Source organism: Phyllostomus discolor, chromosome 3, assembly GCF_004126475.2.
Source record: "Phyllostomus discolor isolate MPI-MPIP mPhyDis1 chromosome 3, mPhyDis1.pri.v3, whole genome shotgun sequence".
NCBI classification, from domain to species: domain Eukaryota; kingdom Metazoa; phylum Chordata; class Mammalia; order Chiroptera; family Phyllostomidae; genus Phyllostomus; species Phyllostomus discolor.
This window is the reverse complement of record NC_040905.2, coordinates 199,903,613-199,930,612: the sequence shown is the minus strand read 5'-3', so window position 1 is coordinate 199,930,612 and position 27,000 is coordinate 199,903,613. Positions and strand designations below refer to the sequence as shown.

Sequence of the window (27,000 nt, the reverse complement as noted above, 5' to 3'; positions counted from 1 at the left end):
CTGAAAAATGTGATTGGTTGAAAAATCCCTCTCCCAACCCAGGCTCCCTGACAACTTGAAGGCAGTTAGAGTGACCTGGGGCTCCTTTCTCATATAGGCACTATTGTTTTTCCCTGTCCGGGAGGGATTTTGGGGTGCTCCACACCAGTAAGACAGGCTGCAATAGGCTGTGGGACTTTCTGTTCTGTCTCTCCTTAGATGACTTGCACATGTGCTCTTGAAAAAAATTTCAGAAACCACCAGGAGAAAGCAGATCCCTTGGGTATTTGAGAAAACTGCTTGGAATCTTCTCTGGCATTTCAGCGTGTTCCCTTCGCCTCTCCTTTCTGCACCGAGGGCAGATGCCGTCCCATTCCGCCAGCGAGAAGAGCTGCGTGCTTTGCGGAAGATATTTGTGGGGAAGGGACAACCCTTGGAAGTAACCTCAGCACTGGCTGTCGAGTCCAAGATTTCTCTCTGCCCGGTGCAAATAATATCATCTAAAGTGCACTGGAGAATTGCTTATCCATGCAACATTTCTGAGTGAGGCTTTTTCAATGCAATACCAGTGGCGTGGTAAAAGGAAAGTAAGGAGACGACCAAGCTTCACAGGTGAGATGAGTCCTCTCCTTGAGACTCCGCTTCTTCATTAGGAGACAGGGGAAGTGAAACTTCTCAGTTCTCTAAGGTGCCTCCAACCGCCTGGATGGGCTGGCAGACAGGGGTGTTCCATAGATGCCACTCCTGCTCTTCAAATGAATACCAGATCCTCTGAGCCCTCGGCTTAAACGCTCCGAAACCTCCCCATCACATGCAGGAGACGGTCTAAATTTCAAGCATCTGAGGGATGTCTCCATTTACCTTTCTAGCTCCTGGCTCTTGACTTTTTCTCTATTTTGTACCGGCCATTCTTTTTTTAATGTCTGTCTGTCTGTCTCTCAATTTCTGCCCCCCATTTCTCTTTTCTTCTCTGTCTCTATATCTCTTGTGTTTCTTTTTCTCTGTGTCTCTCTCCTTCTGCCTCTCCCCTCTCTGCCCACTTCTTTCTCACTCTGTTTCTCTCTGCCCCCCATCTCTCTTTCTTTCACTGTCTCTTGTGTTTTTCTCTGTTTCTTTGTCTGTCTGTCTGTCTCTCCCCTTGACTTTGCTCTTCCATCCACACTCCTCTCCTGTCCCCTAATTCATCCTGGCAACCACTCCCACGGGAGACAGCTCCCCATACTCCTCTAGGCTCCCCCGTACCCTCACTGAGTGCATTGTAAGTGACTCTGGAAGGATTTCTTACCCTTGTGTCCAGAGAACCCAGTGGGTAACTGCTCCCTTCCTCTGGACACAAGGATGATGATAGATAAACGATCCTGCTCTTCTGGCTCAGACTTGGTGGCCATCAAGGAGGACACACACATCGCCATTTCCTTGCTGACATTCTCAGGTTCCCTGGGCATAGCACATGGCTTGTGACAAACCTGTAAACTGAACAGAATTTCCTCTTCCCTCTACAGTTGTCTTCTGTGTACTTTTCTTCCTTTTCCTTCCATAACCCAGACATAATCAGGCATGCATACAAAATCTAAGGACCCTTTTTTACACTCAGGGTTGACAACTTGAAACATTTCCTATGTTTCTCCCATATTTTCACACTCATGTTTTAAGTGCCTTTCTGAAGAGGCCAACACTTACCCTGAAAGAATGAGGGCTTACAGGTGGAGACCTAGACAGCATGAGTGGGGAGATTTGGGAGAGATTTGAGAAGTGGTGGGGGGATGTCCCGCTTTCCTGGTATTCCCTGGATGCACACTCCATACAAAAAGCAGCAAAGGACGGCAGCGGTCCCAGCCCGTTCCCCCCCCACCCATGTCAGTCACTGAAGTGGGCGGAGCTGCCGTGTCCAGCCCATCAGCCCTGTGTGAGCACAGCAGCCTGCATCCCGCCTCTGCCCCTGGGAGGGTAAGCCCCACAGCTAGTTGTTCAGCTCAGAGCCTTACTGCCCTCATCTATCAAGTGAGAACAGCGACTCCTATTTTTGCAGCCGTTTTCAGAGGATTCAAAAAATAAATTGATGCAGAGCCTGGAGGAACTTGGTAAATACTATTTTTATCATTTGTCCAGGACCTTCTGAAAGTGGGCAAAGGACTTTTCCATCCCTGCACGCTGGCCTTCACCCCGGCTGGCCAAGTAGGCTGATGGCAGTGTGGCTTCTTCCTTGGGGTAACTCCCTCTGAACCTCACACGCTCTTGGGTCTTGGCTGGGACTTCTGGATGGACACACCCCTCCGTGAAACGGTAAGCTCTATGAGAGCAGCAAAAAGGCCAGGACGTCTCTGTAGTTTCTCAGAATGCCTGGCACAGTCCTGAGTTTGCAGGAAACATTTGCTAACACAACTGTGTTTAACTCAACCAAATGTTGACCGAGTTTCTGTACTGTGGGGGTCCCTGCGGCCAGCTCTGGGGTAAGGGGGTGGAGGGGAGCCTACCATGAACGACAGAAGGAATTAATCTTGGCATTGCCCAATAAGTGGGAAAAGAAACACCTAATGCTAAGTGTTTTTTTTCTTATTTACTTCCTTAATCTCCATCAGGTAGGTGCTGTCCTTCCCTCTTTCCAGAGGAGGACACTGAGCTTCCCAGAGTGGTCACTTGCTCAAGGTGCCCAAGTAATAAGAGGAGCTAGGAGGGCCGAGCCCCATCCACACGGCTTTACCCATCAGCACCCATGATCTCTGCCTCCTCACATGTCTCAGTGTAACATTCAAATACATTTCTGTTTGAGCAGATGAATAAATAAACTAAGGCACAACTGCTATGACACAAGACAAGTTATGATTTGTATTCTACTAAAGGCACAATGTATTACAGACATGCCAAGAAACAGGTAAAGCAACTCGAAATGAAGTGTCAAAGGATGGATGAGCCCACTAACAGGCTGATGCAACATCAGGTCAGAGAATCGATTACAAAGGGAGCAGAGATGCCTCGGTTTCTAATGCAGGAATGTCCTGTGCAGTCACCAGCTCGGCTGAATACCTCCCGTGGGGGAGCTTTCTCTGTCTCAAGGCCCTCCATCCTGCAGCGGACAGTTCTCATCCTCAGAAAGGTTTTCTTTACGTTGGTCCTGAAATGACTGGAAATGCTTACTCTAAGTTTTACTGTTAAAGGATTAACTAAATAAATCGGCCGGTTGACTAAGGTACCTAAATCTTGGGAGAACACTGCACGTTCCTCATAGTCTTAGTGGTTCCGTAACTTCCTGGGGCCAGTGCAGAAGGAGGGAGGTACTGCTTGGAGAAGAGGAAACGGGCTTTGGTGGGAGTGCTGGGTATGGCAGAAGGATGAGGGAGTATCTGCATTTCGTTTGGCAGCCCCTGGTGTCAAGTGCCAGAGAAATAGGAAATGTGGAGACGAGAGAACAAGATGAGATCTTTGTAAAACCATGTTGAAACCAGTCCATTTCTGGGCATCCCAGAAGAGAGAGAGTGAGATTCTTTGAGTTCATTTCCATGTTTGTTCTGTCTCAGGGAATTCTTGAATTCCTCTAGGCCAGGAAGGTGCATGGCCAAAATATCCATAGAATGTCTCTTATTATAGGGTGTTTGGCCCAATTTGCACAACCGGGAAGTTTGGACACTTCTGCTAACATTTAGTCATATACCCAAATGGTACACAAGTCATATACCCAATTGTGTGACATTTGGGTATATGACTAACTGTTCAGGGCAGAGTAACTTAGCCCTAACCAAATCTGGAGGACTCGCTAGAGGAGAGTGGACGAGAAACCATGGAAACTGTAAGAAGTAGAGGGCTTTTACAAAATCAAAACTGAAGTCTGAATCGGTTTTCTAGACTTCTACAGCACAATGAGTGCCTCTGCTCTGCAGTTGCCACGTGAGAGCCTGCCAACTTACTCCAACAGGGCTCTCCTCTTCACAGACTTCTCATGCTGAAGTCTTGTGCACCAACAAGGTCAGAGGTTGGGTCTTTCACTTTTTTGGTTTCTTCCATCAACTCCGGCACAGAACTAGGCATACAACTCCAACAGACACTTGCATTTATCATTTCTACGTATCAGGGAAAGACAGCATGGGACAAAACTGGTTTGTAAAGAGAAAGTGGCGATTGTTGTCCTTTTGTCACTGCCCAAGTTCATGGAAGTCCTAGTAAGCACCAGGGGCCCAGGCAACAGGACCACCTAGACAGGGGACGGAAGCAGCCTGAATGCAAAGACCTGGGCAGTGACCACGAGTCTGGTAGAGGAGGATTCAGGTCCAGCATGGGGTCTGCGCAGGGACACCAGCACTATGATCTGTCCATTTACCAGTGATATTTTTTCCCAGTGATATTTTCCAGGAATCCAATTACTTCCAACTTTTGAACAGGCCCACATATTCCTGAGCTTCCACTGTCATCGTCCACGAGATACTTCTAGTCCTAGATTCTCCACTTATGGGCTGTGTGACCTTGAGGAAGCTGCTCTGCCTTTCAGTTTCTTTAAAGCAGGTCATCATTCTTAGCTTGAGGAATGACCAGGGGATTGGCTATGAGATGTATTGGACTGTCCACTACGGGGGGATGGTGGATCTGGGTAACCACTGGTCCCCACCCCCACTTTTTTGTCTCTGCTTTGGTTCTCCCTCTCTGGAACTGTGCTCCTACAGGGCCTATTCCTATAGGAATGTATATGTGTATGTGCACATGTGTGTGTGTATAAAACAGACAGAGGCAGAGAGAAAGAGAGAGAAAGGAGGAGAAGGAGTAGAGTTTAATTGTGTCAGGGGAAGGTGCATCTAAGTACCTCCCAACTCCTTCTCTCAAGCCAAGACCCTCTTCACTGGGGTCCGTGACAGGGTGAACATGAACCCCCAGGCTCCTCTCATCATTGCCCAAAGCAATGAGGGCCATGGTGGTACTTCGTCCTCCTTGGCTCTGTTGTCAGAAGGGAGCTGGTTTCCACTCCACGAAGAGCCTTACTTACAGTTACACAGGCTGTGTGTACAGGTGTATACCTGTGTGTGTGTGTGCATGGTGGAGATGAAGAGTGTGAATGCTTTCGTGGCATTTCTTTTCGGATGGGGACTTTGGGAGACTGTTCAGCAGCCCTCCAGGCTGCCCTGCCTGGCCCTGCACCCAGCCTGCACACACATCCCCTCCCTGACCCTGTATTCTCTATTCTCTATCTCGCTGGAGATTCAACTCCAGCGAGTTGATCTCATTATGGCAAATTTAGTTACAGCTGAAGTCTCCTTGTAACAAAGAGACTGTCCAAGCCCAGAGTAATGGAACCTAGTCGATTTCATTAAAATAAAATTGGTTGCAATGAATAATTCAATAGGATGATTTTGTTTCCTCATCTCCTCTTTGTAGTATTTATAATGATTTTTTTAATTGGATTTTTGTTTAGGAAGAGATAATCGCCCATAACTCCTGGTGGCCCCCTCTCCTTACACAAGTGGAATAATTGCCCCATGAAGTCTCTTTCAAACGCTAAAACTGTAAAAGTCTTTCTCTCCTTTTCTCACATTAGCAGCAATACCCTTTGGGTGATCTTTAAGCACAGCTGCTACCTCACTTCCTGCTCGTGTGAGATTCTGAGTGTGTTGATAATTCTGTTGATTGAATGATGCTTCTAACACATTTCTAGGAGTGGATGCCAGTGTTGAATTTGGAGTTCCTGGCCCTACTGCCATCCAGCCCTGCCATTCCTGGGCAGGGCATTCTCTGTCATGAGGACGTGATCCTTGAACATTTTCGCTTAGTGTTGTTCATTTGTATGTAGTATTGTGTATGCATGTGTGTTCGTGTGTGCACATGTGAATCTAAGCCAGTTAAACACACATTTCCTGAGCACCTAGTCTTATTGAGACCTTGTGCTTCAAGGTGAGGGGACAGAAATGAATAACACTCACAACAGTTATCAAAGAACCAGTAGCCTAAGTAGGGGAGTCAGATACACTACTAGAGTTGGTGCAATCGGGAGTGACCAAAGATGAATTCATCAAGTACAGAGGTGGCACACAGGAGGATGCACCCTAAGCATTCATTCATTCATGCATACATCCATTCATTCATGCATGCATTCATTCACTCATGCAGCAGCTGGCACTGTACATGAGAAGCATCAGGGAATACTGTTGCCCCATTTTTTTCACTCTCCTCAAGACAATCATAAACAAATGCAAATGAGGAAAGAATCTAATGAATGTAAACATCAGCAAATGGACAAATGGAAAAAGATCAGATAAACACTATCAAGTAAACATAATAAATGAAGTGTACCCATCTTGTAACTCATCCATGAGTTTTTACTGGATCCCAGATGAAGGTCACATCTCTCTTTCATCTAGAAACCAGGCCTATGCCCCCTGACCCCGAGTCAGGGAAAGAGCATTAGAGAGAAATGGCTGAGAATAATACTCATCTACAAGGCCGGGAGGCAGGCTGGCCTCAGAGATGGCCACGGGGCCAGGCGGTGGAAGCACTGAGCTGTGTCTCTGGGCAATGGGAGTCTCGGAAGAAGGCAGGTGCTTGCTCGGCAGCATAATTGGAAAGGAGGCTCTGGGGACAGCACAGCCATCCCTAGAATCACATAAGCTCTGGTGGCCCCAAAACTCTACTCCCTCAACTAAGCCGAAAGTCCTTTGGGGAAGAACCCTGGAACGTAAATAGTGCATTTGGGGACTGGGGAATGAGTCACAGCTTTACACAGTTGGGAAGATCCTTGGAGATCATCAAGCTGAACAACTCTCTTGTTTAAAGATGGGAAAAAATGGGGACCAGAGAGGTGGGGAGACTGGTCCAAGGCAACACAGCAAATTCGAAGAGGATGCTTGAGGAGCACACAACTGGAGACCCCACACAAAATGTGGGGCTCTCCCCAAAGAATGTGTTCATGCCCCATTGAATTCCAGTGGTATGTCCAAAATGGAATTCTTTCCCCAAATACGAAGTATAATAGGAAGGGACATAGGAGGACAGTCATACCCCTACTACATGGATGTTCCCTAAGAACACGTCTAATCTCTGAGAAGTAGTACCCATGAGGCCCTGGAATTCTACATTTGGCAAGAGATATGGTCAAGTGGCCACTTCGAATGACACTGCCTTTGAGGTGGGAAGCCCTGAGGGGCAGAGCAGAGGTTCAGAATATCTGCAGGAAGTGCCACGCATGGCTGGGGTCTTACCTGGGATGCTGCTGGCTGGCCAATGATGACCCAGCCTGGGCACTGCTGGTCCTGATGGGAAACTGAAGCATTGGATGCCCATTGATCCAGGAACCCCTGGGGCGTGTAGACGCCACAGTCCTTGATGCTAGTTTTTTGTTCAAACTCCTCACATACCCCATCACCATCATGGAAATAGCACCGGCTGGGTTCATCTGCAGCAGAGAGACATTGGAGGGAGAGAACAGACGGATATTTATCCTTTGGTCTCAGCTATCAGCAGCAGCCGTGGAATCGGACCTGCAGAATCATCAGTACTGTTAAGCCCTCCCTTGATCATCACAATGCATTATTATTCAGCCTCTAAAAAAGACAGAAATCCTGCCATATGTGACGATACGAATGAACATGGAGGACTTTATAATGAGTGAAATAAGCCAGTCACAAAAAGACATATGTACACTCTATGATTCCACGTATATGCCATGTATAAAATGGTCACATTTGCAGAATGATCAAGTAGAATGTCTTTTGCCAGGGGCTGGGTAGAAGGGGAAATGGATTACTGTTCAATGGGTATAAAGTCTCAGTTATGCAAGATGACTAAGTTCTAGAGATCTGCTGAACAACATTGTGTTTATATAATTAATAATACTGCACTGTACGCCTAACATTCTGTTAAAGAGGGTAGATCTCACGTGTGTTTTACTACACACACACACACACACACACACACACACACAAAGATCACAAACACTTTCCCCTTCATTACCCCAAGTGAGCCCACAGCAACCTGGCGAGGAAAGTATTATTATTTTAATTTTAATTTTAGTTTTTCAGATTAGGAAAACAAGATCTCACGTTGTCATTAGTGATTTCCCCAAGGTCACACAGTGTGTTAATGCCGGGTCCTGGTTTCAAACTCAGGCTTTTACTTTCCAAGTTCTGGGTCCATTATCTGACTCCATAGAATTCCATAGTTGCAAACTGAGGTGTATTTAACTCCAAAGAGGATTTTGATTTCACACGAGGAGTGAATTTATATACAAGAGAGGCAGTAGCTTCAGTCCCAGCTCTGTAACTAAACTGCTCTGCTACTTTAGACAAGACTTTTTCCTCTCTGGGCTCAATTATCATTATTATAGACAAGGGGGTTCGATTAGCAGCCCTTCCTGCCTAATGTTCCAGGTTCTATGGGCTTGTTAGGCACTTTAGGCATTTCGGGTAAGGTCAACCAACCCCCCATGTAACTCGAATCACAGCAAAAATTTCTTCCTGGGGCAACTTAAAGCTGCAGCTGGCTGAAATGATTCTCACTCACTACAACAACCAACGTCATGGGAGCACAGAGCTAGAGAGATGCCTCTGAGTAGATAGGACCTTTGCAGGTTTCCTAGAAATTCAACACAGAATAATACAAGGAGCAATGTAGATGTAGCCATCCAGAAGAGACCACCCTGCCTATATTTTAATAACTGGAATGTCAGGTATTCTGTGCTCATTTCTCAACTCTTCTAGGCAGAGTTATATAGCCCTTCCTGTGTGGGTCCCTGTCTTACAAAGATCCCCACCTTAACAGGTATCCATACTACATGGTGTGCTTCCTTTAAAAGACTGTGAGCTCCTTGAAATCTATCCCTGTCTGGTGTCTTAGGTGCCTAGACAATTGACCATCTACACTAGTGCATTTGCAAGTAATAAGGATTCTATAAAAACTACTGCAGGCAATAAGCACACACCTTGGGAAAAGCTGGATTTCCCAGGCAAATCAGAATATACGGTCACCCTAAGGACTTTGACTGATTTAGGATATCCTTCCCATATTTATTCCAGAATTAGGGAGTGGAACCCCATTTCAAACCAAGATTTAACTTCTGTCCCTCATGACAGTTGATTAACTTTGCACCGTTATCTTCCCTACGCGGCCTCTGCTCCCCCCCCATCCATAATACAGAAATGAATGCCCCAGCTAGGACACCCCCTGGGGACAGCCACAGAGCTCTCACAGAAAATGGACATACACAAGCTTTGCACTTTCTAACACAAGGACCTTTATCTCCTAAGAGGTGAACTTATTTCTAAGTGACTGAATTGAATCAGCTTGTGCAATCAGTCCTCACTTGAAACACTTTCAAGAAGCGTTTCCCACAACAGAAAGAGCCCAGGCAAATGGAAGTGAGGCTTGGATTTCTAGGACGCTGACTATTTGCAGAAGGCGTCACTGAATTCAGGGGCAGCAGAAGGTTGAGCCCCTTCCAAGCTCCAAAATCCCTTGTTTATTTCTGCAAACAGTTTACATAGTGAAAGACTATCAAAAGAGCCAGAATAAATCAATTCATTATAATTCAATTATTGAAGGATGAGCCAGAGCCAGCTGAGGACTCCAGTGACCAGTAGCGTGCCTGGATTTCAACAAGGAAAGAACACAGGCTCAGCACTTCCCAGGAGCTCCAGTGTCCTGGTGGAAGTGGCCAGCGGACATGTAATAAAACCTAGGCCGCGTATCCAAGAGTGACCGGCCATCCACCCAGACCTTACTCTTTAGAAACCAATAAAGGGAATTTCAAAGAGCACAGGTTTTGGCATTAGGCAAAACCAGTTTCAAATCCTAACTCTGTAATGTATAAGCTGTGCAGGGCTGAGGTAAAATTACCTAACTCCTCTGAACTTCATGTCCCTCATTCAAAAGAAATAAATAAAAATAGTATTTACCCAGTGTTTTACAGTGATTTCCTGTGATGGGGTGTACAATGCCAGGCCCTCGCCCGGCATTTTATCTAATGGAACACTAAGAGTCGCTGGAGGTCAGAGTTAGAAGTAGTAGCCTGGCCTTTTGCACCTAGCAGAGAGGTTCCCCATGGACCACCCCCCTACATATTGTACCTACAGAATAATGAAAGCACTACCTCGTGCTGATAAGATTACAGGACTGCCAGACCCTTGGTAATAATACCTTTCTCCTCTTCCAATACGAAGACAAGTAGACTAAGATTATAAGGTCATAGAGGATCTCTTCTCTGAGATGACTTAATTTACACCCTCATCAAAGGGACCTCAGAGTGTCAGGAATTGGGGCTAGAGTTGAGTTCTCATGAAGGCTAATTTCTTCCCTGATTACGATTAAGACCTTAATGTATCTGTCTGCCTGGAATCAGCGAAACCTGGGAAAGGAGGAGCGAGGTAGATCTAGTTAGGTAAATAGGTACCAGAATAGATAGATAGTTGATATGCAGATAGATTGGTAGAGACAGAGTTAAAAGAGAAATAGGAGATAGAGCTAAAGAGAAGGAGAAAAAGAGAGAGGAGGGGGAGGGTGCCTGGTTTCTGCCTGAAGATTTTGCTGACAAAGTTATTCTGAGTCCCTTTTTCTGAATAACATCTTTCGACTCTGCTATTCAGTTTCTCTTGTAGAATCCCAGGGGCCCTGCAGCTCCATCTGCCAGTCTTTATCTGGGGACTTCTCTGTCCCTCTCCACTGTCATGTCCCACGCGCTGAAGGGAACATGGTGAGGAATGGAATACAAATGTGTGGCCAGGAAAAACAAAGACAGCAACAACAAAACGGTGTAACAAAACTGGCCTTCCTGTTTTCATTACGTCCATTTACTTGGTGCTTCTTGAATACTTTATGCCGGCAGCCAAGCGGGTGGTGTTGAAAAGAACCTGAGGTCAAAGGATCACCTTGCCACCTGCCTTCCATGTAGTAGCTAGGTGACATGGATAGTAATACATCTATCTCATTGGGAGGGATATTGTGAAAACCGATCAGACTCTCCATAAGTATCAGCTGAATGAATGAATGACTAAAATTTGGCCCCTTGATGCACATAGTTTAAACACTTCACTCTTTGAAAAGTTGTTTTTTTTTTTTTTACATTGGGTGTTAGAGCAAAGGGAAAGTTGTTGCGACGCGAGTGGTGACTGGTGTACAGTGGGATTGCACTGCGCGACCTGGTTTCTCCATCTCCGCCCACCCTCTCCTGACACGGGGGAACTCAATTCAGTTTCCTTCCCTTTCGTGAGAAATATGCTCTTTTAGAAATCTGCTCTGCACAGCCAGGAGTCTTTATTTTATTTTATTCCACAAGCCAAAACTTGTTCTTGCTTCAGGAACTTGCACATGTTGTTTAGCTGGAATACTTTTTCCTTGGGTTTTCTCACAGGCTTTTCCTTTTCGTCATCCATGGCTCAGTTCAAACATGACTTCCTCAAAGAAGAACCCTGTCTACCTACCCAGTGAGCACACATCCCTGCCCCCATTAGAAAGCGGCGTACCCTCATATTTTATTTCCTTCGCAGTATTATGCACAGTCTACAAATAAATTTTTATTTATGATTGTTTCCTCCCCCAATATGACATAAGTTTTATGGAAGCATGTCTGAAAGTGTACCTCCTTCCTTAGGATCAAGAAAATTGCCTTGCCATATTGTGATTGATGTTTAAGAATAAATGAATGAATGAATGAATATGTATAGCTCTTGGATTGTGAGTTATTTCTGGGCTGGCCTCTATTACACCCCTAATGCTTAGGACACTGTCAATCTCATAGCAGTAAATCTCACACTCAGTGAAGAAGAACTTAACAAAGTTCTTTTGGAGTTTCAGGACCTGCTGTTCACTGTATTGAAGATGTCTTCAACCTGAGTTGAATCTGTTTCAGCAGATTGTACTATAGAAGTGTTTTTAATGAAAATATTAATTAGAATGAGATCACATTACAAATTCAAGCACATATTAGTGGAGAAAAATCCAATTCTATCTAAACTACCCCATAATATTTTTTCCTGAGACATTGTGACTCACCATCTGTCCTAAATATTGCTTTATTTTTTTCTCTTCACTGAATTTGCAAAGAAATGAAATATCTGGGTAAAAAATGTGCATACTAGACTGACATTTAATAAAGAGATTTGATGGTCTTATGAATTGAAACCTGAAAATACATTTACATCACCTTGAATTTAGTACCATTATTTGAATGGCCTAGAAAGATTATAAGCAAAGATAGTGATCCTAATAAATGACAATACATTCAATAGAAAAGAATGTTCAAAGCCCTGATTGGTTTTTAGCTGGGTCTCTCCTGGGCTCAGGTACTATCTCCTGATAGCGGGGAGGGGATGAAATTCAGCACCATAATGAATTCTATAGTGGCCACAAAATAAGACAGGCGTTCTGAGCATGGATAGGAGAGAGAGTAATACCTTGGATGTGAAGGCCTTTAAAAGTATGAGCAGGAAATAAAATGAGATTTGTCTTGGGTAATATAAGCTAATAATAAATAGAGAAAAACAATCTGAATCATTCATATGCAGAAGAGCATGCAAAAGTGACAAAAAGAGTGATAAAAGATAGCAAACCACAGAGAGAGTCAGTGGTTTTAATGTGATCTCACCCCCCCAAAAAACCAATATATAAATAGAGAGAGAGAGAGAGAGAGAGAGAGAGAGAGAGAGAGAGAGAGGGGAGGGGAGAGAAGGGGAGGGGAGGGGAGGGGAAGATCCCTGTCTCAAAATCAGCAGCTTGCTCAAGAGCACTGGAGTCTAGAGGAGAAGCCCCCTAATCCATCCATGGCTTTGGACAAATCATTTCCTTCTCTGTGCTGCAATTTCCCCTTCTGTAGACTAGCAGTTAAATCTGGTAGCTTTATGATCTCCTTCAATGAATTCACTCTAAACCATATTTGATTCTTGATATATTGTTTCCTTTAATCATTCAACTAGTTTTTTTTCCCCAGTCTAGAGATGTGAAAACATGATCAGCACAATGAAGACAGGGAAGGGTGCAGATGAAACCATTCTGAAGAACACAGAACTATAAAGAAAAGCAAACAGAATAAGGGGCAGGGAATCAAAATCTGAAGCTCGGCCCTGTCACTGACTTACTCTTTGTTACTGCACAACACACATCATCACCACTCTGGGTTCCAATTGCTTTGTCTATTAAAAAATATGACAAAATTACTTTTCCTACCCATTCTAGAAAGTGGCTATAAGAATCAAGTGAAATAATGTTATGGAACATACTCAAACACGTTGTTGTTTTTCACATATTTTTTATCACAGCTACAATCTAGAAGAATACATTTCCCAAATCATGAAATAGCTGTTTCAACTCACTGTTAAGTCTCAGCTCAACCATCACCTGCCTGGTGAGACCTTTTCTAACCACATTATTTTCACTGTTGTCTCCCGCTCTCCCTCACTGGTCTATTTCATCTTTTGCATAGCATTATATTGCTTCTTCAAAAGTTTGTTTGAGCAGTGCATTCTAAAGCAAAATAACAGCTCCATGAGAGCAAATGCTTAGGCTGCTTTGCTCACTATTACATTTCGATTCCAGGACATAGAAGACGATCAGAAAATATTTGTTGTATAAAGGACACATGGATAAAAACTAGGGGCGGATGGAAATGGGAGGGAGGAGGGGAGGGCTGGGTGGGTGGGTTGGAATGGGAAGAAAAGATAGAAAATTGTACTGCAACAACAATTAAAAAAGTAAATAAAAAGAAAAAGAAAATATTTGTTGAGTGAATGAATAAATGAAGGTTTAGCGCTGCAAGGGTTTTAGAAATTATCTAGTCTTCATACTTTATTTTGCAAATATCACAACTGAGATTCAGAAAGTTTAAGTCACTCGTTGAATACTACACAGTTAAAGATTATAGGGCAAGGGTTTTGGCTGATTAAATAAGGCTCATTTTATAAATATTGGAAATGTGCAATCTCAAATAGGAATTGTTCCGTGTAAAATACATGCATGTGAGCATAAAGAAAAACAGTGCCTTCAAGTAAGTCAGTGTATAAGCATGTGCATATCTATTCTTCAGTTCAGTAAAAACAAGCTGCCCACCCGTCTGCTTAGCCATCCTTAAGTTTCTAGAGAAGAGAGACTTTTGGACAAATGGGTGCTACATTAAGAGTAGCCAAGGAATCCAGGATGAATCAGGGTACCATGTGAAAACCAAGCCAGTTACCCATGTGGCACAGCTGCTTGTGACTAAGGTGACGACAGTGTGGTGGGTTCTCGGAAGGGTTCCTATGCAAGAAACTAGTGTCAAAATGGATCCTTCCCAGCCCTGAGCTCTGATTAACATGGCCCTTCAGGAAGACTGTCCTCCTGGCATATGGTTCAGGTAAGTCCAAAGGATGAGGCATTCAAGCCACAGTGTCCTCCCTCCATCTCCACGTCGGTGGCACACGCTGTAGTGCTCTGAGAGCAGGAGTCGAGTCCCCAGACAGGACTGCACAGCACTCGGGCGAGTCTTCTTTGTCTCACACAATGAATGGGCTGCTATTCTGTCCCCGGGAGAGGATTTTATATTCATTTGAATCTATGTGCAAAGATTCATTTGAATCTTTGATGTGTGCTGTTAAACTGTATTTTGTTCTTACAGAAATGTGAGCCTATGTCTCTCTCTTTCAATAAAGAAGGAAGAAGGGGAAGAAAGGAAAGGGGGAAGAAAAACAGAAAGGAAGGAAAAAAAGGAGACAGGAAAGGAGGGAAAAACTGGTCCTAAATCTTACAGGGTAACTTGGAACAGTGGGTATCTTGGCGTGTCCCCTGGTCCTGGAGATGGCTGGGAAGACCAATTCTAAGGTGCTGATGACCTTTGGGGCCCCAACAGGCACCATCACAATGCAATGTTCACAGGGGTATGCGAAGGTTTAGCCTAAAGAAGAGGAGGCTCAGAGGGGACATGGTACAAAACTCTTCTAACAAACTACAGTTGCTCTGAAAATGGAATTGGTCTGAATAACTCAGAAGAGAAGAGTTCTTCATTCAGCATTTGTCGCCAGAGGCTTGATGATGGTGGGTCCCTGCCTACTGCTGCAGCCTGCTCTTGCTTTCGCTAATGCAGTTCAGTCTCAGCTCCGACAGGCTGGAACTGTGTCCACCTCCTGCATGTGCCACCATATCCCCTCTCACCTCCCCATCTCTGCAGATGCTTCCCCTGAATTCCCAGCCCAGCTTTTCTTGAGATGAGTCTCTGTTCATCTTGTATCCATAGTTTTAAACAAGCACGCTTCCGGAAAATCTCTCTAGCAATCTACCCCAAAAGGGCTGGTTGAACCTTTCTGTGTTTTTCCGAAGCATCATCTAATTCCCCAATTACAATTATGGCTCCCTTGTAATAAGTACAGTTTCTAAATGAACAACTGGATGATGTGGTCCATGCTAGGCACCATGTGAAATGCTTTCAAAGATGTCATGTCATTTCATCCTGCAAGAACTCTACGTGGTTGGTGTTATTATCCCCATTTAACTGATACAGAAAGTGGTATTTAAAGAGGTTAATAAAGCGAAAATAAAATCCTGATCAGTTTGATTCCAAAATCCACTCTCTTCCATCGACCCAGGCTGCCCATTCCTATCTTTTGTTTGCAGATGTGGATACTGAGGGCGGGTGGCGAATCTAACGAAACAGCTGATCTGGTCCTCTCTGAGATGTCCTGCAGTTCTGTGGTACTTGGGGGTTCAGGGGTCTGACGGAGCTGTGGTCACATCCCTGCTCTCCACAAATTAGCTGGATGTCAGTGAGCAACTCCCTTCATCTCCAGGTCCCAGTTGGCTCTTCAGCAAGCTGGGGAAGAAATGACAGTCTTCCCAGATGTTCGGGGGATGAAATGAGAAGCCGTGTAGAAAAGGCCTAGCTCCGTGCCTAGTGTGAACAAAGGTTCTGTAAAAGATCAGGAGTCTCCCTTTCCCTGAAGGAAGCCATCTGTCTCAGCTACCTTGTGCCAGTTAAACTGTACAGGCTCAGTAACTTATGTTGCCGTGAAACGCTTTTCATTTTGTTAAAGTGGAATCCGAGTTTTTGTTGGCAAGTGATTGAATAGGCAGGGGCCCAGCCTCCAGGCCCACAGTCCATTAGGGGATCTACTAGGGGAGCTGGGGAACCTTCAGCTCAAGCACTCCCTTCAGAGGCAGTACTTACAAAACCATCAATTTCCTTAACAAAGAGCAGTGGCTTAAATGCCCCTTAAAGCAGTGTTATTTACACAGCTATCCACTTCCTTTTGAATTCTCTGCCTGGGGGGTGGCCTACCTGCCTTCCTTTCCAGCTAGTAGTTAATTAGGCTCTGTTCCCAAGAGGAAGCTGGCTGGGGGACCAGGAGTTCATGTTGAAAGCAGCTGAATTTGGGGTTATCAGAGAGTCCTGTGGGGTGATTTAAGTAACCACCAGCATCACTGGTTCTACCCACCTCTTCTTCTAATGTTGTAAAACTTTTGGACCATGTCAAAGAGTTGTGACCACGGTCAGCATTGAATGAGACAGAGAGACAGACAGAGAGAGAGAGAGAGAGAGAGAGGCGAGGAACAGTTACCATTCAATTTCCCCTTAACAGGAAGGTACAATCAGACTGGAGTAGCCCCACCCTACTTTGTGGCAGAATGGGGGTTTGAACACAAGCAGCCCAGCTCAGAAACCTGCGCATGAAACCAGCACTCACAGCTGTCGCCACTGGCACTGGGACCCTGGTCTGAGATGACAGCTGAGAGGTGGAAAGTATGTGATTCAAACCGAGGCTCCTCCGACTCTTAAGACCAACAAAGCTCGACTTCACTGTGTTGCCTGAAAAGTAAAACTTAAGGAAATTATCCTTAAGAAACACCCCTTTAGAAATATATCCTTCCTTCACTCATAGTCTGTATTTATTGAGCCACAAATTATTTACCAGGTCCTGGACTAAACCCTGGGAATCAGATGGCTTAAACTGGGTCTCAGCACGCCAGGAGCTCAGAGTCTAGTGAGAAGGGCAAGTGAGAAAATTGCTGGCTCTGAGGCACAACATGCTGCGGGAACACAGAGGAGGGACCCACCCCACCCCCAGCTCTATCTTACTCAGAACTGGAAGGCTTCCTTGAGGAGGTAACTGGGCTGAATCTCTGCGGAGGAGGAACTGCTGGGGATACATGCCAGGAAGGGGAACTCAGACAGCAAGTGACAGGAAGCTCCAAGCAGGGTAGAAGGTGTAAAGCCCAGAAGATTCTGAAGTGTAAGGTGCCCCTGCCATGATCGGACTACGCCAGCCTCAATGCCATAGTAAGGACTTTAGATTTATCTCCAGGGCAATGTGGAGCCGCCTTACACTTTCCAAGGGAGAGAGGCCAAGTGACACTGCATTTTATGAAGCTTCCTGTGACTCTACTGGAGGACAGCAGGGGCAAGCAAAGATGGGGAACCATAACTTGTTCACATTCTCCTGCCATAGTCCAGGCAGGAGCTGAAATGGGGAAGCGAGCTCAGAGAAGTAAAGCTAGGGAGAGAGAGGAGAGACTGATTGGGGAGGGAAACGTTTTCCAAGTGAAGTGGGGACTGACAGAGATGGAAGAGTTCAGGATGTTTCCCAAGCTTCTCCTGTAAGTGTCTGGTTAGCCAGTGGCACCACCAGTCGAGGCTGAGAAAAACAGGAGGTACAGCCATGTGGGGAGAGAACGGTAAGCCTCGTGTCAGACCTGCTGCTCTGCGTACCTGTGGGCATCCCGTAGACTAACTACAGAAACAGGTCCACAGGGCATGAGAACAGCCCTGGACTGCGGACAGGGACTTGGGAGCCTTGGGTTTTAAATGATGGGCTCAGGGAGAGAGCGTGGGCTGGAAAGGGCCCATCGTGGAATTTAGAAAGTGTTCATACTGAAAGGATGGGAAGAGAAAGGTCCATGTAGAGGTGGCCAGCCAGGAAGGGTAAGAAAAACTGGAAGAAGACAAGACTTCAGAGGTCCCAAGAGTTCAGAAGTTCAAGAAAGAGCCAGGTAAGTTGAGGGAGAAAAATATTAAAATACATGTATTGAATCATGCTATTTAATAGAATGCCTTTTATGGCTGCTGCCTCAATGTGTCTCAACTTTCTGCTCGTTCTCTTTCTGGAACAGGGAGTTGTCTGCTTGTGAAGAAGAACTACATGATTATTTTTCATAGCTACAAAGTCAATATTTCTTGGTCACTTTCCAGAGGACAGGAATTGTCCCAAGTACCACAGATCTGCCATCCTCAGTGCCTGACGTGGACCGATATGTAAAAGGCACTCCGTAAATATGTGGTAAGTTCTCATGAATGAATGAAAGAATGTGTCGTGGCTATCCTATGGAGTAGAGAACATCGCTCGCATTTCTCAGATGGAAAAAGGTGTTCGGACGGCCAAGCCTGACCCCCGTGCTTCTGGGTCAGGTTCATAAGCTTCTCTCACTCTCTCCATGTAGGAGTTCTCTTGGCAAAATGCATGAAGACAAATGGGAAAGTCAAGGGCTTCCAAACTCCCATTCAGCCTTCTCATTGGGAATGAGGCTGACCTTGAGTTATACACACGATTTTGGACTCCTGAACTGAGAGACCAGCTCTAGCCAGGACCTTTTACAGTCTTGCCAATGGCAGTTGAAAAGTTGAGTTAAATCTTATGGATAATGTGGACCAGGTTTCTGACTGGTGTTGAAAGCCAAAATCACACTGATTTCTCTTCAGGTGGGTGTGCCAAGAGCACTTTGCGCGCCATTGAATAGCACCCACTTGGGGCGGCGGGGAATGGACCTTAAAACACTGCTCCTAGCATGCGTGCCATCCTGGACCTTGATAGCAGCGGAGCACGGCACTTGGTCCTACTGAACCCAGCTGTCTAGGAAGCTGGCACAGGCTCCCCCACCCTCCACCCCTCGGGGGCATTCCCACTCCTCCCTTTGTCCCCTCACACCAATCCCTGCATATCCTCAGTGACCACTGTCTTCTGAAGTCCTCCAATGAAAGGCTTCTGCTCCTGCGCATCTCCCCCATCTGCACCCTGCCTAGCATGGAGCTCTGTGCGCAGCAGGTGCTTGTACAGACGCCTAGTGTGAGACCGGCCTCAGCCAGCTCTGCAAGACCCCATCGCTGCCGTCCAAGGACAGAGGAGGCAACGCCGGAGCTTGGGAGCGAGGCCGCAGATGCTGGGCGTGGCCTCTTTTACGTCTCAGTCCGGCAAATTAAAATGGAAAAACCTTAAAAGTTATTGTAATTTGAGATTCGCTTTATCTTGATTTCTCCTTGGTATTTAATCAGTAGCAGCCAAGAAAAAGTCGCGTTTAGTTTCTTCCTCTGTTAAGTAGTTAATGATCTGTAAACAAACACTTCAGACAGTGTTTCTTAAAGAGACCCTGGGACCTTTTTGTTACGTGGAAGTTTTTTTTTGCGCAGCCTATTGTCTCCCCTTCCCGTTCTCTGTTTGCTGGTAGGCTATTCAGCTCTGGAGAGTACACTTTTAAAAAAATTTAGATAGCCTTAATGATCAAGAGGTAGCACAAATTAGTAGTTCAGCCCAAGGGCTTAAGAGCCAGATGTCCGAGTCAGAATTCCTTACAGGGAACCTTGAGTTAAATTACTTAACATCTCTGTGTTTTTTCCTTATCTATAAACTACAAAAATGTTAAAACGAACCTCATAGGGTCAATGCAATTAAGCAAAGGAGTTAATAGGGAAAAAAAGAATGAAATCAATTAAGTTAAGAACAAGCTATTTCTAACTAGACTCTGACTCTTGTTGGGGATGATGAGGTGGAAGAGGGGTGGGAATCGATATGCATATCCCAGCCCTTCCACTTGCTCTGAAGGTCTGGTATTTAGGAGGAGGACACCGGCTCCTCCGGCTTGGGAGTCAGGCAGATCTTAGTCCAAAGCCCAGCTCTGCCACATAATAATCACCTGCTTTGAACAACTGATTTCATCTGTTCGAGCCTCAGTGTCTCCTTGTGTAAAAGGCAGATAACAAGCACCTTCCTGCAGCCTCGTGAAGGTCAAGAGGGGAGAGTCAAGTGGCTGTGGGCCCAGCATGGGATGTGGCAGTCCCCAAGGTTTGTTTCCTCTTGTGGTGGTTTCCCAGCTCCATAAATATTTACTGAATGGAGGCCACTTTCTCAAAAGTCACTTAAACATGTGGGGGATCTGTTGTGTCATCCAGAAAGTGGTGACACCATGCCTGGCTGCCAGGGGTGCTGTGAGCGCAGAAAGAGACAGCACAGCAGGATCTCCAAAACTACGAACGCGCTCTCCTCTGTGTCCCGGGGAGGGGCCCGGGTGCTGCTCAGGCTCTCGGCACCGTGCTGCTTGGGCGCCTCTGGCCACTCTTTTCTGCCTCAGAGTGTCATTTGGTTCAGTATACACAGGTGACTGCCTGGATGTAGATGCTGGGGACACAAGGATGGACAAGATGACATCTTCCCTCAAGGGTGAGGACTGCTGATGAGCAAACAGAACCTGTGGGGAGCCTAGGCTCAGGAGCAAGAAGAATGAGGTGAGAGCCTCACCTCCGTCTCTCATCTGCCCTGATCGCTCCCGAACTGGACATTCTTTCACCTGCCTAGACATTCACACATCCCTGCCAGCAGCTGGTTAGCAACTTTTTCTTTCCAGGGCCAGATGGTAACTATTTTGACTTTGTGGGGGGTCATACAAGATCTTGGTTGGAACTATTCATCTCTGTCTTTGTAGTGGCCAACATCTACATGAAGGGGTATAGTTCTCTTTCGATCAAACTTCATCTACCCAAACAGGCTGGGTTTGGCCAGGACGGTAGCTTTCTGCTCCCTGGTCTATGCAAATGTTTACTGGTCCACTGTGCCCACAGCAGGGCTTGGCACTGAGTGCAGAATGCACATGGAAATGTCACCTTCTCCTCCTTCCATGCCATGAACAAGCCTCACCATGGTCTTTGAGGGCCTGAAAGATTACAGCCTGCAGGGCTCTGGCCTCTTCTCTCTCTTTCCTGCACTACCATCCGGCCATGCTGACTTTCTTTAACCTCTTCAAAAGCCCTTTCCCGCCAGGAGGATTTAATGGTCTGTAACTTCTTGCAGTCCTCACTCTGTACCCCTGCTCCACTTCTCCCTAATTTGTCCACTTCCTATTCAGCCTTCCAGCCTCAGGTTAAATGTCATGTCTTCAAGGAGGCCTTTCCTGACCCCTCAATGTGAAGGAGGGCCTTCGCTTCTACACCTCCAAGTAGTTCCACACAGGGGCATTCTCAACAATTGTTTTTCAGTAATTGCTGGCGTCATTTCCCAGGTCTCACTGGCCTTTCTTGTTCACCGCTGTTTTCTTTGCAGCTAGCACAGTGCTCGGCACACAGCAGGCATCCATACAGGTGTGAATGGGTGAGATGTGATGTGACCCAGCAGCCAGTTTGCACCATCTCCTCTCTGCTTCTGACTTCGTATGTTAGAGCTCCAAGTGGATTTGTTCTGCAGGCTAGGGCAGTGGGGTTTCCATCCCGACTGCCTATCCATCATCTTATTTTAAGCACATTACTTCTCTCCAAAACAGAAGAGGATACAATTAGGTCTATATCCCTCACTTGCTTAACATTGCAATTTCCCTCAGGGCACACTCCCTTCAAGTGGAGATCGCACTCATGAATATTAAACATCTCTTCCACCCTAACAGGGTCCCCAAGAGCGAGCAGAGGGCCAGGAGCTAGGAAAAGGCCCCTGACACCTGGCACAGTGAGGCACCCGCATGTGCAGGCTGGTTTCTGGTCACTTTGAATGCCACAAAGAAGCCCTTGTTCTTGGCTCCCCAGATTCACCTGCCTTGGGCTGGGGCTGCCTTTCAAAGTCACACATCAAAGTCTGGTCCCGATTCCTCGAGTTCAGGCGAGCTCCAGGTCCTTCCGAGGTTGACCCCTCCCTGAGAGTCAGGAAGCCCGCCTGGGCTGAAGGCTGGAATTGCTCCCTTCTGGCGTCAGAGGCCCTCCTGTTTCTTTTCATTCCAGCCCGACCTCTCTGTGGGGCAGGCCTCCCGGGTTTCCAAAGGAGGTGGTAAGCCGTGGTCAGGGGCCGCATGGCAAGCTTGACGCTAACCGGGGCTGACTCGAGGGTGTTTGAATGCATCCACCAGACCTCCCAGTAGAGGACTTCAGATCTTTGGTCCTGCCCCACACGGCAGCCTTCCACCCCATCGCCTCCTTTTCCTGCGCCTTTGTCCCCTCGGTGACCCCCTTTGACCCTCTGGGTTAAAGAAATTCCTTTCTCCTCCCCACGTCCTCATTTCTTTTAAAACACACAGTTTAAAAACAATAATGATCTGGGATTTAAATTCTAGAAGTCAGAGCCGAAAGGGACTTGGGAGCTTATCGAGTTCACCCCCATCCCTTTCTGCTTGGGGGAAACGGAGATCAAGGGGTCTCAGCCACTCTGCATAAGGTGCAACCACATTTTAATGTCAGGGTCCAGTTCAGGACCACTTTTGCCAGGGATGGTGGGTGGCGCCTTGACTCACTCACAGTTGAGATGAGAAATTCCAACTGGGAAGGTGACGTGGAGTTAACTCATGTTTTTGAGTGTTCACTAACACTCTATAGACCTTACTTCCTTGTAATTACGTCCATTTTTCAGAAGAGGAGACGGGCACAGATACCCAAGCGGACCCAGGATGTCACCATAGACACAGCACTACCAACAGGCACTTGAGCTCCTCCGACTCTACCAGCCGTTAGATGCCAATCTCCCCTTACGCTAAGAAAACAATACGGCTACTGCCAAAGGAAGGTGAGCTGTTAAAAATGAAAATACAGCCCAAAACACAGAAGGGCCTTATGTTGGGGGCATGGGCCTTATGCAGTGCAACATTTATGGGGTGATAATAACTGAAAGTTGTCGTTTTCATGACTCATGAAAAAGGCACAGGAAGGACACCTGCATTCACTTTTGCTTCCTGCTGTGAGTCAACTGCACCAAAGCAGAACTAGTGAAATACAGGCTCTTGAGGGCCTTTTGGGGGCGGGGTGGGGGAGGAGAGTGTTCCTCTAGATATTGGCACGGTCTTTAGAGGTAGGCAGACCGGGTTTGCAGTCTCCTTCTCTGACTTAGTGGGCTGGAGTACTTAAGGCAACTCACTTCATCTCTCAGGGCCTCAGTTTTCTCGTGAGCAAAATGGGCGCTATTATTCTGATAATTCAGAGTTGCTGGGAGGATGAATAACATCATTTGGAAAAAGGATTCTCAGCACAGAGGCTGGTACGATTGGGTACCTCATAAACGAAATAACTTCGGAGTTAAGTGTGCAGACTGCCTAAGCACCGTGAATCTCACCTCTGCCGTTTCCACCTGTGTGACCTTGGGCAAGTTACTTGGCCTCTCTGAACCTCAGTTTCTGTCTTTTATGAAACTGGGATAATAATATTATCTATCTCATAGGGTTCCTGGGAGGACTGATACAACTTCTTAATTATCAATAACATTATAGCAGCAGTAGCAAATGCATATATAACACCAGGTGCCACTGTCTTAAAACGCTTTACATATATAACCTCATTTCCTTCTCAAAACAACTGTAGGAAATAGGAACTCTTCCTAACCCATTTTACTGATGAGAAAACCGAGGCACTGACAAAAAGTGTTTGGGCCAGGCTCTTTACCCAGAATCCACATGAGTGAAGAGCCATATCCGTTGTAACCCATCATTAATCATGATGCCATAGGTCACATGCCAGTGCCAAACAAGGCATCTCTCCTAGCTGACAGGTATCACCACCATCACCCTCATTACCACACCACCACGCTTGTCACTCATTTCTCTCTTTTATTCTTTTAAACGCCTGCCTTTCGTCCAAGAAAGCTTTGTTTCAAGAAGGCATTTGGGTGAAAGTTACTACGCCTTCCACAGAGCCGGCGGGGGTGGGGTGGGGGGGCGGCGCCCGAAGGAATACAGGCAGCCAGAAGTTTTATTTTGCTTTTCCTAAATTTCTCATTGTTGTGTAAGGTGAGAGGTGGGTCATCTATTCCAGTTTCACGTTGTTAGGAAGATAAATAATAGTAACTGCGACTCCCAGCAGAGCCCACTCTTCCCCCCTCCCTCCACCAGATGCTGTTTTCCTTTCTAGTCATTGTTGTTCTCCTGTCTCATCAGAACAGCCACCAAGAAGATGCGGCGATTCATCTTGTTGTTTTCCTTTCCGCCCTTGGCTCAGAGCAGGCCAGGGCAGCCTGACAGAGGGGCCACAAGGCTGGGTGACCCCCGCCCCTCCCAGCGACTGCTGGGGAGGCGCATTGATCCCTCCTCCTCCCCCTTATCTGCCTCACAGATAATTGAGTTATTGGCCCTGGCGGATGCTCTGTGGGGACCAGAGACAAAGTAATGCTAATGGCAGGGAACGTGGAGGGAGCAAGAGAAAGAGACACACGGGGAATGTGTAAGTCTGGGCAAGACAATGTGGGGGTCTCTTTGCCTTGTTTTCTTAACTATATGTCAGCATAAGCAGAATGGGACTCCCCCAAGCCTTTAAATAGGTGCTTGACAAATCGAGGCTCCCTGTGTCAGAGAGGAAGAGAAGCGTCAGAGCCCTCGGCCCAGCCACTCTCATTTCACACAGGGAGAAACTGAGGCTCTGAGATGCTAAAGTGCTGCCCGGGCTTCCAAGTCTCCAGAGGGACCTGGACCCAGCTGTCCTGGGGGCCAAGACAGGACTGTAAATGAAAACAGAGCATGAGGGGTCTTCCACCAACACATGCCCCACCATGGATTAAATGTCATCGCAGAAGGTAGCACCATTCCAGCACTGGCTCAAGATATATGACTAAGTGCAACCCCTTTCGGTGATGCTTCCCGTTTTGTCTGACTAATTTGACCATTACCGTCCCTCCTTCAGCTGTTATCTGCAGCCTGTCTGTAGTTTATGACTCAGTGCTTTAGAGACAGAATTCCCAACGCTGCTGAACAATGCCTCCAGCCAGTGCCTGTTGGGGGTGGGGGGTGGTGATTATCATTTACTGATACCACATTTTTTTAACTGAAACCTCAGGCCTGGTGTATGTTATATTTTAAAAAGGGGGGTGGGAAGGACAAGACAATTTCCACATTCCGGGGAAGTAGCATGCATTGCCTAAAAGGTCTTGTGGGTGGTGTTCCTTTTAACAAGCAACTTATTATGTGCAGGGGGGATGAGGACACCGGGGGTGGGAAAGTGGGGAAGGGAAGTCCCGGGCTATTGCATAATAACACATTGGCACCTTGGGAATACTTCCGGATGTGTGGGCTTCTGAAAAGTGAATGGAAATGCCACCATAAATCTGTCACCCCCCTCACACTGGGGGGTACCAAACCTAGGGAAAACATTATTAGCCCTACTAAATGGTTGTGGCAAAAAATAAAAAAGAGAGAAAGGACGGGAGGGAAGGGAGCGAAAGGAAAGAAGGCAGGGACAGAGAGAGGGAGGGAGGGAGGGAGGGGAACTCAGATGATGAGGCAGAGAGGCTGAGCAGAAATAGTGAGGACTCTCCATTTTCGTCTGGAGATGGGATCACACCTGTACGAGCTGTGTGACCTTGGGCAAATTAATACATCACTGTAGGTCTCAGAATCCTCACGTGGATACCAGAGACCTCACATAGATTCACATTGTACAAAGGTGCATGACACAGAACATACCTATTGGGTAGCCACAAATGGTGGTTGTTGCTAATGCTCACCCTGCCACACACACACACCGGTCCCCGCCAAACACACTGAGAATAGTAATAGTTAATGTGTATCAAGCACGTCCAACTTGCTAAGAATGGGGCTGAACCTCATCATATCTTATGACAACAATTTTCGGTCAGGATTCTAAGTGACAATCAACAGAAACCAACTTTGGCTAACTTAAGCAAAACAAGCAAACAAACAAACTCTATTCAGAGAACACTGGAGACTTATGGAAGACTCTCTGGGAGGGCTGGAGAGCCAGTTTGCATGCACCAAAGCCCAGTTCCAAGCTGAAGATTAGGTCTGATGACTGACCTTGTGAAAACATCTCAGAGCCGTGCTGCACACAGAACCCTCAGCACTGATGCTGGATGCTCCCATGGGCACTTTGAAAATGCCTGGGCTGTGGCCACCGCAACCATCTTTATCAGAAAGGATTCTACAGGGTCCTTATGTCTTCTGATTCAATATCTTGGGTTGGTGTGTTCGATTGGGGGTCAGAGGAAGGGTTCAGGTCTTGTGCCCACACACAGCTATACGGGGGAAGGACTGGGAAAGGGAAGAGGACTGGATTTTCAACTCCCTTCCTGGAGACCAGGCTCTGCCTCATTATTATTATAGCAAGGACAGCTCTTTTCTAGAGGGAAGGGATTCAAAAAGTAAGTATCCAAAAATACTGATAAATAACTTCCACAGTTGAGTCCCAAGACTTTTACCATTTTCTGGATGAGGACATTGAAGCTTAGCTGAGGTCACATGTCTAAATCACGCTAGGAACCCAAGTTTGTCTCACTCAAGCCAGTCTCTTGGCCATCATCTTGACCACTGTTTTGACAAATTAATGACGACGATGATGTCCTCCTCCTCGGTAATGCCTCCCACACTCCAGTCCCATTTCTCTGACTCATTGAGGCTGGACCTCTGGGGAGCCAAAGATTCATGTCCACTATTCAGCTGTTTTTCTGAGAGGAACATGGCTTTCTAGACTCCCAGCCATGCGGCCTGTCCTTGGGCTGGTGTTCCTGAGAGCTGGGAATGCTGGGTAGACTCCTTTCTCCCCGGAATGCCCAGGGGCTCTGTGAGTTTCTACAATGGGACTGTAAATGGTGAGGGCAGGGGGCATAATGGAGGCTCTTCCTCAAGTACAAGCCTCCAGCGACACCTGGGGCTAACAGGGAACCTTCCCTGGACCCCGGTCACACCATTGGGGTTTTGTCTGCTGCTCCATTCCTTTACTCCATGCATCATTCTGTAGCAATATGTTCCTTGTTCATCCCTGACACCCTACAAGACCAAGAGCTGTCTCTTTCATGCAGTTTAGCACAGCGGGCTCTGGACGCATGCTCTCTGGGTTCGAGTCCCCAGTTCTACCATTTAACTGCCTCTCCTTCATTCACCTCCCTGTGCCTCAACATCCCCTTTTGTAAAAGTAAGACAATA

General features: G+C 46.5%; 1 protein-coding gene across 1 annotated transcript in view; it reads right to left on the bottom strand.

The window, feature by feature from the left end:
- PAPPA (pappalysin 1) overlaps positions 1-27,000 on the bottom strand; it is a 224,107-nt gene that overhangs the window by 87,853 nt on the left and 109,254 nt on the right. Inside the window, exon 10 of the mRNA XM_028529324.2 lies at positions 7,155-7,348. Coding sequence (XP_028385125.1) covers positions 7,155-7,348 — 194 coding nt within the window. The remainder of the gene's footprint in view (positions 1-7,154; positions 7,349-27,000) is intronic.